At 45.5% G+C, this 18217-nt stretch overlaps 1 protein-coding gene across 5 annotated transcripts in view; it reads right to left on the bottom strand.

Moving 5' to 3' along the window:
• Nucleotides 1-18217, bottom strand: part of BCAR3 (BCAR3 adaptor protein, NSP family member) — a 136421-nt gene that overhangs the window by 94976 nt on the left and 23228 nt on the right. For all 5 annotated transcript variants that reach the window (XM_058716516.1, XM_058716515.1, XM_058716519.1 and 2 more), the window contains exon 2: nucleotides 11472-11802. In XM_058716516.1, the coding sequence (XP_058572499.1) occupies nucleotides 11472-11788 (317 nt within the window). In that variant the 5' untranslated portion in view covers nucleotides 11789-11802. The remainder of the gene's footprint in view (nucleotides 1-11471; nucleotides 11803-18217) is intronic.

The raw sequence follows: 18217 nt of genomic DNA, 5'->3' as shown, positions 1-18217 counted from the left end.
ACGGCCCAACCTTTCTTTGGTCTGGGTCCAATGCCAGGACAGCACAAGAGCAAGCAGGCAGGCCCTGGGGGAAGGATTATCTAGAAAGTACAACTTCCAATCACCCAGTCAAGGAGAAAAAATAATGTGATACCTGGAAATATGTTAAGGTCAGAGGCCAAGAAAAGCAGAAGAGAACTAGGGAGTGATATGAAGGGCTATACCATGGATAAGAAGCTGGGTCAGCAGCAAAGAAGGTGGACATAACAGATGCTGGGGAGGTCAGATGGTTCAAAAGGGGCATCCCTTTCTCCTGTGGCTTTGAACTCCTCACACGGACGCAGTCGCTGGCCTGCCTTTAGAGCTCTACCACCCAGCACAAGGCCAGGCACACAGTCAATGTTCAACGTACCCGAGGATGAATTCATCAGAATGGCCCTGGCTCATCCCACCACATAGGGGGATCCTGTAAACCAGTGAGTCCAGCTGGAGACAGTCCTGCATGCACATCCCTAAACCAAGAACAACCTGGATGGTCACATACCTCATCCTCCTTCGAGCAGTGTTGAGCATGCTATTTCTGGTTGTCCTCAACTGTGTTTCCCTTTCAGAGCCTCAGGCCATGGGATCCTCTTTATCATTTCCTTCAACTTTGAGAATCTTTCTTCTTAGAGCCCAGGTCGGGGCGGGGGGGATTACTGTAGATGAGGACACATTTCCCTTCCTGGCTATCAAAGATTCTAAGGCCTGAGTACATTTAAAGGTCCTGCTTCTTCCACTTTGCCAGCCAATTCCTGCTTTTGTGAGTCAGTTTCTACCTCATTGGAAAATACAGCAATGCCCGATTAATGTGTGCATGACATATAAGAATGGCAGTGAAACCACCTCCTCAGGCAGATTTCCTAATCATGTTAAAACAGCATCATTTAAATATCCTACATATTCTACTCTGGTAAGTCTATACAGGAATCCAAGACTAATACAAAGCAGTACTAGTTGATAAAAATTTGACACGGTGATAGATTACCCTGTACTCAGCAGAATTCTAGTGACAGAATTAAGCTAAAAGCTATAGTTCACATCTTAACTTGGCAGCAGTCAGTCAAACTGAGTAGAGTAAGAATAAGAAACACCATATCAAGGCCAGTACGTCTCTTGGCAGGCAGAGAGGATGGCATCAGTGACTCATCAGACTTCAGGCTGTCTAAGCCCCAACACAGCACTTTTGATAAAAGCAGATGCTTTGTTTGGCTGATGACTCTTCGCCCTTCCTCACTCCATCCACCCCACCCCCAGCTGTTCTTCATCTCCTTCTGAAATGGTGTGTGTTTGCAAAAGCTTCTTCTCAACTAATTCAAAGGAAGAATAAAAGTGGTATGGTTTTGAGATGATGTCCCCAGGAACTCTAAGAAGAAAGACTTCACCGAGCCAAAGAGACAGAACACACGCTCTCTACCTGCCTTCCAGGCCAGGCAGCCGCCTCAAGGTTGCTGCTCACCCAAACGGTGGAAAAGCAGCCGTCACCCCTCAGGCAAAGCCTGCATGTCAACCACAGTCATCCATTTACCTTCTCTGTCCATAGAGTCATCAGAGAACATGTGGGACCCAGTGGGGGAGGAAGTGCAGGAGCGTGATCACCATGCTGCTGACACAGGCTCACAGGGAAGGTGGCCCTGGGGACATGTCTGCTTTAATTAAAAATGTTTTATAAAAAGACTCAAGTAATGAAAAGATGTGTTTTGTTTTACTACATGCTTAAAAGATTAGATCTTTTCCTATTGAATTTTGTCTCTCATTCTAATTTTCATGTTTATTTATTTTTGAGAGAGAGAGAGAGAGAGAGAGAGAGAGAGAGAGAGAGAGAGGCAGAGAGAGAGGGAGACACAGATGTGAAGCAGGCTCCAGGCTCTGAGCTGTCAGCACAGAGCCTGACACAGGGCTCAAACCCACAAACCGTGAGATCATGACCCGAGCCGAAGTCAGATACTTAACCGACTGAACCACCTAGGGGCCCCTGTCTCTCGTTCTAAAAAGCAAAACATTCCTTCGAATAGCACCCCTGTGCAACTCCAGCCTTGCTTCTCTGCTCCCCACCAAAGCCAGCCTATGCAAAGTCAGCCTCCACGGCTGACCCCTTGGAACGGATATGCCAGGGATCCTCAGGGCTGGGTCCCAGGGTTCCTTCCCTTCATGCTGTACCCAGCTCTCTCCCTGGGGGAGGACATCCCTTTCCATGGCTTTAATTTCACTTCTATGCAGACTCTCCTGACTGTATACCTTTGAGCATGGATCTCTCTCCAGAGCTCCAGGCTTATAACACTGACTGGTTAACACCACTAGCTGACATGCACGCATCTCGAACTTAGCACACCCCAAAGAGAAGTCTCAATTCTCTGCCATCCACCAAACAAAAAGCAGTCCAACAAAGGAAGCCCTGTTCCCCTCCCAGTCTTTCCCATCTCAGTAAATGGCCCCACCTCACACACCAGCTGCCGGAGCCATTCCTGGTGGTCCCCCTCCCTCACCCCACATCATCAAAACCTCACAAAGTCCCGTAGACTCTACCCACCAAATAGATCTTGAATCCACCCCCTCTCACCTTCTCCACCACTATCCCAGCACAGACCTCTACCTGCTCCCTGTACTTTTGCAGCCTCTTCTGTCCCCTTCTCCAGAGACCAAGTGATCTTCTAAAAACTGAATCAGATCACATTATTCCCTTACTTAAAACCCTTTAAAGGCTTCCCTTCGCCCTCAGGAGAAAATCTAAATTCCTTACACCAAGGTCTAGGCCAGTGCCATCCAATAGAAATACAATGTGAAAACCATATGTAATTTTTTTTTTTTTTTTTACAACACCTGGCACTCATCACAAGTACACTCTTTAATCCCCTTCACCTATTTCACCCATCCCGCCACCTACCTCTCCCTTGGGTACTATCAGTGTGTTCTCTATAGATAAGAGTCTGCTTCTTGGTTTCTCTCTTTTTTCTCCTTTCCTCATTTGTTTCTTAGATTCCTCAGGTAAGTGAAATCATATGGTATTTGTCTTTCTCTGACTGACCTATTTCACTTAACATAATACTCTCTAGCTTCATCCATGTTGTTGCAAATGGCAAGATTTCATTCTTTTTGATGGAGTGTGTATGTGTGTGTATATGTATATATATATGTGTGTGTGTATGTGTGTATGTATATGTATATGTATATATATACACACATATATACATCTTTATCCATTCATATGAAAACATATGTAATTTTAAATTTTCTAGTAGCCAATTGAGAAGAAATAGGTGAAATTAATTTCAATATCTTGTTTAACATAATATTTAAATACCATTTTAACACATAGTAACATAATCAATATTAATCAAGTATTTTACATTCTCCTTTTATATTAAATCTTCAAATGTTCCCTCCCACAGAGAGGCCTTCCCTCCACGCAATCGAAGGAGCTCTGGGCTCTCTGATATTCCCTTCCTTGCATCTCCTCATTTTGTGGTTATGTATTTTTTTTATTAAAAAAATTTTCTTAACGTTTATTTATTTTTGAGAGAGAGAGAGACCCAGTAAAGAGTGAGCATGAGAGCACAAGCAGAGGGGCAGAGAGAGAAGGAGACACAAAATCTGAAGCAGGCTCCAGACTCTGAGCTGTCAGCACACAGCCCGACGCAGAGCTTGAACACATGAACTGTGAGATCATGACCTGAGCCGAAGGTGGATGCTTAACCGGCTGAGTCACCCAGGCGCCCCAATGTGGCTATGTATTTATTGATGCATTTGTTTGCATGCCCTCTAAACTGGGCACAGTGTAAGGACAGGACCCACATGTATTTCATTCTCCGTGGGTACTTGGTACCTAGCATAGTGCCTGGCACAAAGTAAGCTCAATAAACATTTACCAAAGAATAAATAGCTAAGACACTAATATTAAGCACAAGGACAGGCAGGAAAGGGCTGGTCCAGCGCACTGAAGACAGGCCCCGTTTTGTGTCTTAATACAATGGTGTGCTGATCTATTAGTGCAGCGTGAGGCTGTCATACCTTTAAGCATTAATGGTGGCCAAGGCACACTGCTATAGGGCAGCTCAGGGCAGACCCAGAGAGAGGGATTCCAGCCAGACACCGTCAACATGTGGGAAACTTTCTCCCACAGAAGCCTCAGGCATTGAACGTGATCTCAGGTTACACACAAGGATTAGGGGCCTCCAGGAGGAAGGACAGATGGATGGAAACCTACATCTGAGCCCCTTCTTCATGCCAGGTTCTGTGCTAGGCACCCCCACGTGAGATTCTATTTGACCTCATAGCTACCCTTTGAGGACGTAGACAATCAGAAAGGTAAAGTAACTTACACAAGGTCACAAAGCTACTGGGTCTGGTTGCCGGAATCAGTGTCAAGGTCTCTAGCAGCATTCTTTGATATCCATTACTATGTCAACATCCCAGTAAAGGCATCGGCGGCCTTCAAGGTCAGGTATCACACAGCAGAGTTGGGGCAGGAGAAGAATAAAGTGCTCGTGATGAGGTAGGAGCTGACAGCAAGGACGTGACCTCCTCCACCCAGACTCCCAGGAAGGCGGTGCCAGGCTCAAGTGCGGAAGTCAGAGCTCTGCCATTTGGTGCAGCCTTCATATTTAGTAACCAGTGAACCTTCACAGCACTCCTCAGAGGGAGGTATTTTCACCCCCATTTTATAGTTCAGAACTTGCCCCAGTTCACACACCTAATAAGTGGAAAAACAAGGATCTGAATGGAGACGTCTGGGTTAAGAGCCTGGTATTTTCTCCTCCTCTCCATGGAAGGAGTTATTTTAGCTTTGGTTACTATGTCTGCAGGTGCATCTGGGAATCACAGACAGTCCTGGCTGCACAAATGTTGGGTCAGTTATGTCAGGTTTCTCAGACTTCTGTAATTTTTATTTTTATTTAAAATATTTTTAATGTTTTATTTTTGAGAGAGTTAGAGACAAGGCATGAGCAGAGGAGGGGCAGAGAGAGAGGGAGACACAGAATCTGAAGCAGGCTCCAGGCTGCAAGCTGTCAGCACAGAGCCCAACACGGGGCTCAAACCCACAAACTGTGAGATCATGACCCGAGCCAAAGTTGGACACTTAACCGACTGAGCCACCCAGATGCCCCAGACTTCTGTAATTTTTAAATAAGGGCACAATCCTTAAAACAAAAAGGCCATGTGCTGTCTTTGGGACCTTTAAGAAGATAGAGCTTGAAATTCTGCATCCAACCCTCCAGCTACCCTCTTGGGGACCGACTGCATGCTGGCAGCATCACAGAGCCATGAGCGGCAGGGCAGCTGCAGCCTGCCAGCTTATGGGTCCTGGGGCTCCAGCACAAGCCCTGCAAAGGCATCTCCTTCCCATCAACAATAACAATGACCTCTCCAGCCTGTTATCCTCTGGCCAGGCTGTGAAGGCCAAATCCACATGTGATAAGAACACGAATCATTTGTAACTGCACAGCACCTCCTGTTTACAATAGGCTGCTACGTATACTGAAAGGTGTGAAAAACTCTCACAGTTTCTGACTCTCAGAAGACTAAAACCTGACCTTTCTCAAACAGCATACAAGAGGCCTAAGCAACCATGATTTGTAGGCCCTGGGGGCAGGGGCAGAGAAGATACGGAGCAGCATCATTAAACAAAGACTGCTTTGTGTAATACCCTGATCATCTTCTTGATTGTGGTTTGCACTCAGTTAAAAAAAAAAAAAAATCCTTCAGTTTTCCCCAGAAGAACAGCTGAGAATGCACAGATCCCAGGCTTTTGGTTCAAATCATCCCTGTCAGTAGACGACGGAGGACCACTGTGGGCAGCTGGCGGACCCACAGGCATTTCCCCGTGCCTGGGCTCTCTCAACCCTGGGGACGATGGTGGTGGTTGAGGGGGGTGGGGGTGGGGAGTGTGCAAGATGCCCAGCAGGGGCTGAGCTCACCTCTGACCCAGCTGTTCCTGGCTCAGCACACCAGGGACCACCGGAGCCTGGGCATGCACCGGTCCTTGGAATTCACCACCCCATCCACAACAGCTGCATCCAAACACCAAGGAACATTTCAAAATGTTAGTAAAAGCCAACTTGAAATTTTAAAAGGAAAAATTCAACACAGGGACTGTAACTTTCCTGGAGACATTCTTGGCCATTAAGCGACTGTCACTCTGCTAACTCAATAAATGCATCTTCTATTAAATAGAATCTATAATCTAGTAGATAGCCTTTTTCAACTCTAAACCCAACTTTTCCTCTGTGCACGAAAAGCTTCCAATTTGCAGAGAGGAGACATGCCCATATGTAAATAAAATGCACATATTTGCATGTGGACCTTTGCATTATAGGTCCTTCTGGTCAACTACGAGCTAAAGGCTGATTTCTTTTCATGTCTGGGGAAACATCTTGCTTTGTGAAGGAGAAAGCAGTAGTTCTAGAACTCGGTGGTTCTCAAGAGGAACAAATGAAATAAATGTTCCAGGTGAGGGCAATGACATAGCGCAGAATTAGATATTTAAATCAGTGTTTGGAGAAGAGTCTGCACAGATCCTATGCCTTACACTTTGCTTCCACTTTAAAGAGCAGCCGCTGCAACATGGTACGTTACTTACTGCCTGGGAAAGCATACTGGATTTTAATTTGGGATAATTCTGCAGACTTTCTGGCCCCCATCAGTTAAAACACTTGTGACTAGTCAGTCAGCTCCACTCATGCAAACTAATGAAACATCACATTGTCCTACCACATGCTCCCACAGCACACGGGGCAGAAGGAATTAGGCACTCGGCAGCTGTTCCCAGGAATGCATGCCTCCACGTACCCACAGGCAGGAAGCAGACCCGGAACGGTCTCCCAGAGCTGATCCTTCAGCTATCCTGACAACACAGCTCAACAACAGGAACCAGTCTCCTCCGAGCCCAAGGAAGGTCCCAAATTCAAATAAAAATTCATCCTTGAAGATAAGTGAATCAAAGGGACATCAGTCAAACAACGCTAGTGTCAAGAGGAAATCCTGTCTGCAGACCTCTCTGGGAAGCCTCACTCTGCCTGCAGAACAAAGGCTTCTTCTGTGACATCAAGCAGCAGGTTTAAGAGCAGCCTGGCTTCTCGTTTTGGCCACCTTTCAAAACCACAAGTACATCCAAGGGCAGCCAAGACAACAACAAAGCCAAGAGATACGGTCTCCAAATGAGGGGAGACCCACTCTCCCTTCTAGGCCTGCCTTCTGCCTGGCTCTTGGTGGCCAAGAGTCCATTTCCCAAGGTGGGTGTCCAAGGTGCTGGGTTCAGACTCTGGGGGCTGAAGTTTTCCATGCAAGAGGACAGCTCAGAAGACACCCACAGCCAGTGCCAACCTTCTTGGGAGGCTGTGGAGTACAGTGTCTGAGGAAGACCCTACAGTACTATCTGGGTTCTAAGCCCAGCTCAGTTACCCACTAGGGTCTGATCTTAGGAGCCTCAACATCCCTGAACCACTTTCTTGACTGTGAATGATAATAACAACGCTGTCGCTCAGGATGAAATCTGCCATGTCTCTCACACAGGGTTATCATGTTTATACAGGATGATTTATGGACATAGCTTTGAAGATATTTTAAACCTATAAAATGTAAGAGATAATAATTCATGTGCATAGGACTCATGTTGATAAGAAAGCTTCACACTACACATTTTTAGGTCAAAGGGGAGACTTCCTCTGCTTTGCCTACAGTCTTCCACAAGGTGGATGTTCAATTAATACGCAATTAAAATACAAGTGACTTTTTCATGATAAATAAGCTAAATGTATTTGTTAGGAAACTACCAAACTTGCAATTTATCAGAATATTTTACAAGACAAAAAGGTGTTGTCTGGCAGGTTTCCCAGGGGTATACATGACAAGGGGGTCTGGGCTTCCTCTTATGGTCCCATTATCATCATGCCCACACCAAACAGGACAAAATGGAAGGTTTTCAGACTTGACATCTGGGCAAGTCACTGTCAGCTGAAATTAACCTTTGAATTTGCTATGAAAAGTAACAAGGCCAAAAAAGTTTACCTGAAAGAAGATCCGCCGCCCCCCCCCCCCCGCCCACACAAATCAATAATCTTGTTAAAAGTAGACCTAACTAGTCTCACCTCCTGGAGTCAGAGATCCAAAACTCTTAACTTGAAAATACACATGGCTCCCAGCTTCCAGTGGTGAGTGAGCAAGAGTGCTGAGTGGTTGGTGTTTTCTTAGCACCAGAGCTGTAAGAGCTGAGTTAGGAACAGAAATGATGTTTCTCCCTCATGGCAGTTCAGTTGAGGCACTTTAGGCAACCCCTGTCTCTGGAGCCCCAGACTTTCATTCATACTGTTTGTCCCTAGCTTTTCATATGCACAAATTTGGTGGATCTTGTGGCTTGTTCCAAAAAGGAACTGAGGCAGCTAATAATCTTAGTAGGAATATTTAAAAGGATGAAAATAACACAAGGTACTTTGAACTCCTCAAAATTGGGAACCCCTCAAGATAGTTTTTAAAGTGCATTAAGGGGGTGCCCGGGTGGTTTGGTCGGGTAAGCATCTGACTTAGGCTCAGGTCATGAAATCATGGTTCATGTGTTCAAGCTTAATGTCAGCCTCTGTGCTGACAGCTCAGAGCCTGGAGCTTCTGCCTGTTCTCTCTCTTTCTCTTTCTTTCTCTCAAAAATAAACATTTAAAAAAAAAAGTGTGTTAAGTGAACCAAATATAGGGGCATCTGGTTGGCTCAGTTGGTAAAGCATGTGACTCTTGATCTTTGGGTTGTGAGTTCGAGCCCCATGTTGGGGGTAGAGTTTACTCAAAAAAATAAGTCAACAAATAAATAAAAAAATAAAAATAAGTAAACAAAATCTATTAATAAGACTGAGGAGCAGGAGACTAGGACTTATGATCCTTTGACATGACCTTCTCACTCAGGAGAATTCTGAAGGTGATGTGTTTGTTACTTCCTGTATTCACCTTTAACAATAAGATATTTTAAGTTAAGGGGAAAAGATGTGAATTTAGATGAATGATAAACAAACCTCGTTAAGTCTTCCACAGCCCAGACTTCAAACTTAGGACTTGCACCCACCGCCTGATAAGATCTTTTACAGAGATCTGACCTCTGTCCAAGTCATTTTCAAATGAAAAAGCTTTGAACTCCTGGCAGGTTGTCAGCTTGGGCCTTGGGTGTTTATCAAGAACTTCCTCAAGATAGAAAGGGTGACTCCATCGCCACCCCCAGCTGCCCGGAGATTCCCTCTTGGAAGAGCTGGTACCCAGCCAGGACCTTAGAACTTCAAGGAATGAGTTGGTGAATCGTCTCCATATGGTACACAGTAGATATGTAGCTCACTACAGAGTTTCACTTAAATAAAAAGTGGCTACAGCAAGTTCAGGAATAGTTGGTTCTGATTCCACCTTGTGCGGCCTGGTATTTAGTGTTTGCTTCTGGCTGGCCGGGAGCTCTTTTTCTTTGCTGCCTCCTAACCCTTGCGAGAGGGAGCAGTGATTTCTCCGCTTCTTCATCCCCACCTGTCAGATGCCAGTGGTGCGATGCGAACAATACTGTACACAGGTGTGCACCCCCCAGTGACCTGTGCCGTCCATGGGCTGTCTGCTGGCTCCTCTGAGCTGGGAGGTCACCCACCTACATTTTGCAGAGCAGGTGCAGGGCTTTCTAAGCCCCATGACACCCTGGGAGAACCTTCTGAGCTGATGTCAGAAACATTTCAGAGCTCTCCAACACTCTCTACAGAGAATACCTGGGCCTCCACTTATTTTCTTCTTATACTACTGCAATTATGCAACTAAAACTAATTCTGAACTCTTGCCTGTCTAGCTCTCTCCCAAAATCTGTACAGTCTTCCTCTCAGCTTGCTACACTCCAGCCACAGGCCACACCAGCTTCATTTTGGGTTTTTTCAAACATGAAACACTTGCTCTACCCCCAGTCCTTTGCACTGCTCTCCCTATGCCTGGAACCACCTTCCTCTGGTTCTTCCCATGGCTGCCTTCTCTCATCACGCAGGTCTTAGCTTAAATATCATCTCCTCAGAGACCTGTCCACTGTATAAAGATATAAGCCCAATAAATCTTCAGTATATCACTATTTCCTCTATAGCACTCAATATAATCTGCAATTAACTTATTTATTACCTGGGTCCTTCACTCAATATTAGCTCTGGGAATATACCATCTCAGATGCCCTACTGCTATCCTGTTAGTTCACATATTTCCTTACCCTGTAAAAGGGCAAGAGCAGATTGCTGGAATGATTTGGCTGCCAGAATGTCTTCAAGGTCGGACCAGCCCTCCAGTTAAGATACTAAGAGGGATGGGGCAGAATTTTCCTGGTGAGGCACTGGTTACAAAATCAATGTACTCTAATCAACCTAGGTGCTCAATATATAGACATTGAACAAAGAAATGAGCTAGGATCCAAGTGGCTGTCTGTGATACAGGGTTGGACAAAAAGAGACACCAAGAGATACAACAGAAGGAACCAGCCCCTTCTCTGCCCGACAATATCACAGGGTGCTGATCTTCCCCAATAGGAAAAGAAGGGCAGTTTCTAAAACAGCTCTAACAAGCAGAAACCAATCACAGCCAGGCCCGATACAAATCCTAACAAGAAGTTTTTACAACCATAAAGCTTATTTACCCAGATCCCTAGTGGATAGGAGAAATCAATCCTTGTTCTAAAGTATTCTGAAGCTGACCTGATGATGCATCCACACCAAATTTTATTTCAGCATGTGGAGATGCAGGTTCTAATTTATAGACATCTTGGCATCTCTACAGAATTGGATGGACATAGTTCAGAAGTTGACATTATAATAAAAAAAAAATACTTGTGCTTCGTTCTGAGGGACTTTGTGATACACAGGAAGTTGACTTTAGAAATCTCTCACATACTGGATAGTAAGAAATGGTTACTTTTTTTAGGTGTTATAGTTTTTTATATTATGTTGTGTTTTTTAAAAATAAGAGTACTTATCTTTGAAAGGCATATACCAAAATATTTACGATAAAATAAGAGCTGAAATTTACTTCAGAATAATAGCAAAGGAAGGAATGTGGGCAGGAGAACAGAAAAAGCAGGACTGGTCATGAAGCCGGGTGGTGGGTCCTTGGGAATTAAACTATTTGCTCTACTCTGTATAGCTGACATATTCCCTAATGGAAAGGCTTTTGGTTTTTGGTTTTTTTTTTGAGCTTATTTATTTATTTGTGGGGGGTGGAAAGGGGCGGAGGGAGGGTGGGAGGGAGGGAGGGAGGGAGGGAGAGAGAGAGAGAGAGAGAGAGAGAGAGAGAGAGAGAGAGAGAATCCCAAGCAGGCTCCACACTGTCGCCACAGAGCCCAACATGGGGCTCAAACTCACAAATTTTGAGTGAAGAGTTGGACCATTAACTAACTGAGGCACCCAGGCAACTTAGATTTTTTTTTTTTAAGTCCCTTAAAGACAAGTCATTTTCTCTTGTGGAATTAAATAAGTCACCTGAAGGTGAAGGTTTCGCCCTTCCGGTCTTGCAGGGGTTGCTCCTGGATGATAGCCGGGGTCACCGGAGAGTTCTGCCTCGGTGACTTGGAATGGGGCAGGGTCCCCACGTGACTGAAGTTATCGCAGGACCTGATGGGAGGAGGGGCCTTTTTCTTCCGTGGAAGGGTGCCGTGTATAGACACGTCTTGATAGGCATCAGTGTGATGCTCAGCAGGAGGGGACTTGCTGCTCAGAAGGTCCATGGATGAGGCCAGGGGGAACTGGTGATTCACCGGCATGTTTCTGGGAAGGCTCACAAATTTTCCGGCAGCCATGATTCTCAGCTTCTCTAAGGGGGAAAGAAAAGAGCGAAGGCATGAATCTTAGATAATCACAAGAACTGACTTCCTACTCACAAAAGGAAATGGAAATGTACCATTAAACAAAAGAACACGTTCACGGAGCATTAGAAGACAAACAGTGAATGGCATCACTAGTGAAATCTAATACAAATGGGAAGTTTACTCATGCCCCTATTTTGATCCTACAGAGGAATGCTCCTGGGTTGGCAGCAGATCCGCCAATGGAAAAGGGCAAGCAAGTTTCAGAGACTCTAGGGGCACATGAGCCACTTTCTTATTTCAGATGACTGAAGCTGATGGAAAAGCATGACTGACAAAAAAGAAGACTATGGAAGAAGTACTCAAAGTTTCAATATAAGTGCATCAGAGAACACATTATAAATGTTAGATAAGTGGTTCACGTCTTTCCACCACCCTGTAAATGATAAGAACAGGTGGAGATTATTGGAATTCCTCAGCTGCTAGAACGCCTCCAGTGCCAGACCAGCCCCTCAGTTGTGCTACCCAGGGCAACGGGACAGAATTTTTCCGGCAAAGACCTGGTGCTTACAAATAAATCAATGTACTCTAATTAACGAAGACGGGCCAGGGTCAGGGGTTAGGAGGTGGGTCACTCCTCCGTACATTAGTGGGCTCAGCTGCAGAGGAAAGCCACTAGGGTGAGGGATCCGTGTACATTGTCCCCCAGAGGGGTCAGGAATCTGCCTGCCACCAGCAGGGTTAAGCAATACACATGGTGCCTGTATAGTCAGGGAAGAATGGGAAGGGAGAGAAATAAGAAAGAGGGGGTGGGGAGCACACGGAAAGAAAAGGAAAATGTGTACTAGGTCGTATGCAAAACTAGACCCAACAATTATTCCCAGCTGTGACCACTAGCAGAAATGTTCACCCTGAGCCAGAGTCAGCACCCACTCACCTCCCCCCAAAAATCAAACTATACTTTTGACCTAAGTCAAATTCTATAAGACATTTTTAAGGCTAATACATAGAGGGAAGGAAACACAAGCCTGAGTAAAAATTAGAACTAGGCTCTGGAGACACTGAGGATCCAGAATCAGTCCCACCAGCCATGATACCAGACTAGTCTGGACAACACAGCAGCATAGCTAAGCCTGTTGCACTGTCTTCTCCAAGGCTGCGGAGCAGAACATTCCTTTGCTCTGCCGTCTGTTCCCAAGCCCTGCAACCCCCATTGCTTACAGAGCACCCTTCCTGCTACAAAGAGGACAGCTCAGAGTGAAAATCATCACTTAATAGTAACACTGCTGTCAGTTCCACTAAGGAACTGGAGACTTGGGACATGGCTTCTCCATGACCACTAAGAAGAACAACGCTCTCCAGAAGCTCACATTGTAGCAGGCAGAACTGGGTTAAAGACAGCGCAAGGGAAATAAACCATCGAGGACATGAACAGTCCAACAGAGAAACATACAAGTTGTGGGGGCTGGATAGGAGGAAATCCTTCACTCAACGTATATAATCCTAACCTTGTCCTCAGTTTTTTCCCAAACCTGGTAATTCTGGGGCTTGTCTGCTCCATGTCTAACCGTGACCACACAGAAGGCCTGGCTCACGGCGGGTGCAGAACAATAGGGCTGTGAGTCCCCGCATGGGCTTCTCCTGGGTCTGGCCAGTACCTGGCACACTGTCAGCACTTACTCAATGTTAGTCATCATTATTTAAAAAGAAATCCAGACTCCCTGACCCTCCCTGCCTGACCACCAGTGATGTAAGCCCAGTAGGATTCCCTCACCCTATACACAACACTGCCCCCCACAGTTGTAAATGCTTGCCTGCCCAAGCCGTCAGCACCTTCTTCATAGAGGCCTACATTATTTCAAAGAACCTTCTAGGGAGGCCCAGAGCACCCCACAGAACCTCTTTCTGTGCAAAGGGCCACAGTGATGATCAACAATTTGCAGGTCATTATGATGGGCTAAAGTTGCCCTGGCTCCAGTGTTTCTGGCAGCCTGTTTCCTCTCTGCTTACCCAAGATCTAGATTTCAAAATTGGACCAAATGCTCTAGAATGCCCTCCAGCCAGTTCCCCATACCTCAGTTTATTCTCTGAATCAAGGGTTAACACTTGCCCTTCCTATTCTCAACAGTTAAGTGCCTTCTCCATATGAGAGGCTCAGAGAAACAATGATGTTTATAAGTCCCAATCCCTATGAACTCTAAGAATCCTAGAACTCATCAATAGGGACCCTTCAAATGCTGGAGGGAAGAACAATTTGAACAAAAGGACTCGAGGAGGGCAACGCTAGAGATGTGGAGAGGAAGTATTCTGGAGGGATTTTGAAAGGTAGAAAATTGTAAGGAAAAGCCTTCCAAAAGGATGCTGTAACAGCAAATGCATAAAGGCAAGGAAGTGCCCCCACAGGCTCACAAACCGCAAGTTGGGCTATGTGGCTCACGTGGAGAAGTCAGGAAGCATTTCCTAGGAGCACCCAGCATGGGAACAGATGGTGAAGTCTTGAAAGTTGTGTCGAGGAGTCTGGACTGGGCTGTCGGTGCTAGGGAAGATTTGGAAGGGAGGGACAGAAGCCAGTCCGTGCCCAGGAAGGTAGCTATGGTAATTCTGGAAAAGAAAGAAGGGAGGCAGTCCGTTCAGGCTGATGGCAACAAGCCAGCAGGGAAAGATGAAGTACCCTGACCTGGGGCAGTGGCCAGGGAAAAGAGGGACTGAGGGAAGAATGAGGAGCTCCGGGCCCCTGGCAGGGAGGATGAGGGCCACAGCCTTGGCAGGATGGTGTGGTGCTGTAACAGGCTGAGTTGTGCAGGAGAGGACTCCTGCAGGAGGGAGGATAACAAGCTCACCACTGAGCTGCTGCGTGTGAGGAAGCCATGACGTGGTTCAGTCGAGGAGGTGAAATATTGGTATGCACAGCTAGGAGCCAGGACAGGATGTAGATTTTTAAGAATCATCAACATAAAGGGAATATTTAAACCTGAGAGCAGATCCCTTAGCTTGTAATTATCAGCTGTGATAACAGATGTGAAAGTACCTCTTAAACTGTCAGGAACCATACAATATCCATGAATTATATCCCTGCTCTCTCTCAACATGGCTGCTTCAAGCCCAAAAGGCCCAAAGCAAGGGCTGAGCTCTGAAAACCTGAAGTGGTGGTCCTCAAGCTGGCTGCACATAAGAGTCCTCTGAGAAGCTTTTAAAATCCTGACACCCGAGCTGTGACCCAGACCAATGAAATCAGAACCTCAGTAGGTAGGACCCTGGCATCATTCTTTTGAAAGCCACCAGTACTGTCCAATGTGGAGCCAGGGTTGAGAGCCACTGGATAAGCGAGTCTCTTTGGTACAGAGCAAACTTAACACTCAGATTTGTTACCTAAGGAACAGAACAGAATAACAATGAGGAGGGGTCAGTCAACAGAAGCATCAATTCATTCATGCATTCAACACACACAGTATGGAGGGTCTCTGTGGCAGGCACTGTGCTTGGTATTGGGGACAGTGTCAAACAACTGTCCTCATGAGGTTACTACTCTATGATGGAAGCAGACAGGAAGTACCAACCACATGTCCTGGTGATTCCCAGTGCTATGGGAGCACAGAGAGTGGGAACCAGGGTCTAGACTCATCTAGTGGCCAGGAAAGGCTTCCCTGAGGATGGGATGTTGACCTGAATGATGTCAAGAAGAGTCTAATAACTGGAAGGAGAAGATGAGCTAAGTTGAAAACTCCAGAGAATTCTCAGCAGCAAATTGGAAATATGTAAGCCAGGCTCCTCTCTACAACCCACTGCCTCTAAATTGGGACTCTTCCCCATTAAAATACAGGCCTGTCCTATGTGTAGTCACTTGGAAAAACTGGCTCAACGCCAGGCCCTATGTCAAGCTTGAATCAGCCTAAGGGTGGTGGAGGTGGGCCCAGACCACAGACAGCACTTCCAAAAAATATAACTAAAAGTGTGGCAGAGGACGGAAGGGGTAACTATAGGTAGAAGGAACTCATTTACAACCTTTTTGGTCCTTGTACTTCCTACTTGAGCTTTATCTGCTTTTAATTTTTCCAGACCCCAGGAACCTAGGGCAAATCCAAGGGATAGAAGTACATGGTGTGTAGTTGGAATCTAGGTTCAAGGTAAGTACTTTTCATTTTGAGAACAAAGCCACTTACTACATTTGACCTCACTAGGCAGAATCCCAGCGTGTTATATGTAGGTGGGATCTCAGAGAATCAAGTCCCTTCCCTTTTCCAGATAAGCGAAGTAAATGTTCATTCATTCAATATATATTGTCTGGACGCTTACAATGTACCAGGGATGAGGACATAATAAACCAGATGAGCTCCTGCTCTCAAGGAGGCTACATTGTGATGGGGGGGGGGGGGGGGGCGGGGGCAGTAAGAGTTCAGTCAACACAGACCAGAAGACAAACTAGGTAACATCCTAGCTGTCAGTGCCCCAGGGAACACAAACCAGGATGAAATGATAAAACATACTGGTTGGGATGGAGGAATATTTTAGATTAGGGCGGTCTGGGAGGGCTTCTCTGAAGAGGTTCTTTGAAAAAAGAGATTAACCAGTCAAGAGAAGATGGGCAGGGAGTTCTAGGCAGGGGACTGGGCAGATGCAAACGCCCTGAGGTGGGAATATGTGGTTGGAAAAGGATAGTAAAGACTAAACCCAAATCTCCACTTTCTGGCTCCCAGATTTTCCCTTCTTAGAGATGTTTGAATCAATGCTCCTATTCATTCTGTACTTCTTATGTACTATTTGATTTTTTTAAAAATCAAACATGGTAGGGGCGCCTGGGTGGCTCAGTTGGTTAAGCGTCCGACTTCAGCTCAGGTCACCATCTCACGGTCCATGAGTTCGAGCCCCGCGTCCGGCTCTGGGCTGATGGCTCAGAGCCTGGAGCCTGCTTCTGGTTCTGTGTCTCCCTCTCTCTCTGCCCCTCCCCCGTTCATGCTCTGTTTCTCTCTGTCTCAAAAATAAATAAACGTTAAAAAAAAAAATTAAAAAAAAAAATCAAACATGGTATAGTTCAGAACCTAGGCTTTGAAGTAAGACATTCAGAGGATCAAATCCCTACTCTGCCATTTACTTACTAGCTGTATGGCCTGGGACAAGTCAGTCAACCTCTTTGACAGTTTCTCATTTGTATAAATGGGTTAAAAATACCTCTTTCATGGGGTTGTCCTGAAAAATAAATGCGATCACATATGGAAACCCCTGGACATACAGCAAGCATTCAATAAATGGTAGGTCTCTTTGGAGCAGGTCAGGGAGCAGGTCTGTCTTGTTTATCACTATATTCCTTTTACAAAGAGAGTTCACTAAAGAAGTCACTGCTTCTGGTCACAGCCAGGAAGGATGAAGAAGGAAATGTTTTACCTCCAAGCAATAGATATAAACACACCAAACCAGGTAGGACATAGATGCAGACACACACAGGCGCACCAAATGAGCCTACATGCTCATGGGTTTGAAAGAAAAGCCCAGGTGAGACTTTGGCCATCTGACGTCACCTCTCTCTACTATGCAGGTAGACACCGTGTCCGACTCAGTCTAATGTCAGACCTTGAAATGTATACAAAGGTCAAAGATTCTGTATCTTGATATGAAAAAATGAGACCTCAGTGAATGTTCAGAGCTGAAATCTCAGTAGGGACAAGAGTGAGCTTGACAAACTCCCAACATATGTGCTACCTTCCTGGTGCTACACAGCCAGTGGCTGTGCTTTGAAATGCTTGTGAACAGAGCAGCCCAAGTCACTTGCTTTACAACGATGTCTTGAAGAAACTGATGATCATGTGCAAATCAATGCAGAAACAGGCAGCCCTCTTGTTTGGAGTTTTTCAGTTTATTTCTGAAATGAGCTATTTCCAAGTTAAACGTATCGATGGTCACCTGCTGTGGGCGTTAAAAACTTTCTATCATATTTTAAACTCTGGAAATGTAACTGCTCCTGCTGTCCAATTATGACCACAACAGAGAAGTTTTCGTTTGGATACGTAGTTTTATATCTCTGCAGAATGCAACAGGAAAAGGAGTTAGAACTGCTGCACATTAAAAAATTGGCTCATGCACTTAGAATGAAGTTTTTCTTTGGTTTAGAAATTAAGAGGATCCCCCCCCCCCCAAAAAAGAAAGAAATTAAGAGGATCCCTGTTTTCAAAGTAAATTCATGAAGTCTGGCCAAATGATTGAAGTATGAATAATTCTTCCATGGATTGTATTTCAAGCAACACAGCCTAGAATTTACATGATCAAGTTCTTAAGATTAGCATTCATTTGACAAGCAGTCCTTTCTATATGAATAGGAGATTGAGATCTTAGTCATTCTGGAAATGCCAGCCTTCTCAGCAGAGGCTTAGAGAAAGCTGGAGTCAAGGAGGTGATGGAGGCCCTGGCATGGCAAACGCTTTACATTACCCT

Source organism: Neofelis nebulosa, chromosome 2, assembly GCF_028018385.1.
Source record: "Neofelis nebulosa isolate mNeoNeb1 chromosome 2, mNeoNeb1.pri, whole genome shotgun sequence".
NCBI classification, from domain to species: Eukaryota; Metazoa; Chordata; class Mammalia; order Carnivora; family Felidae; genus Neofelis; species Neofelis nebulosa.
This window is presented reverse-complemented; position numbering and strand designations above follow the sequence as displayed.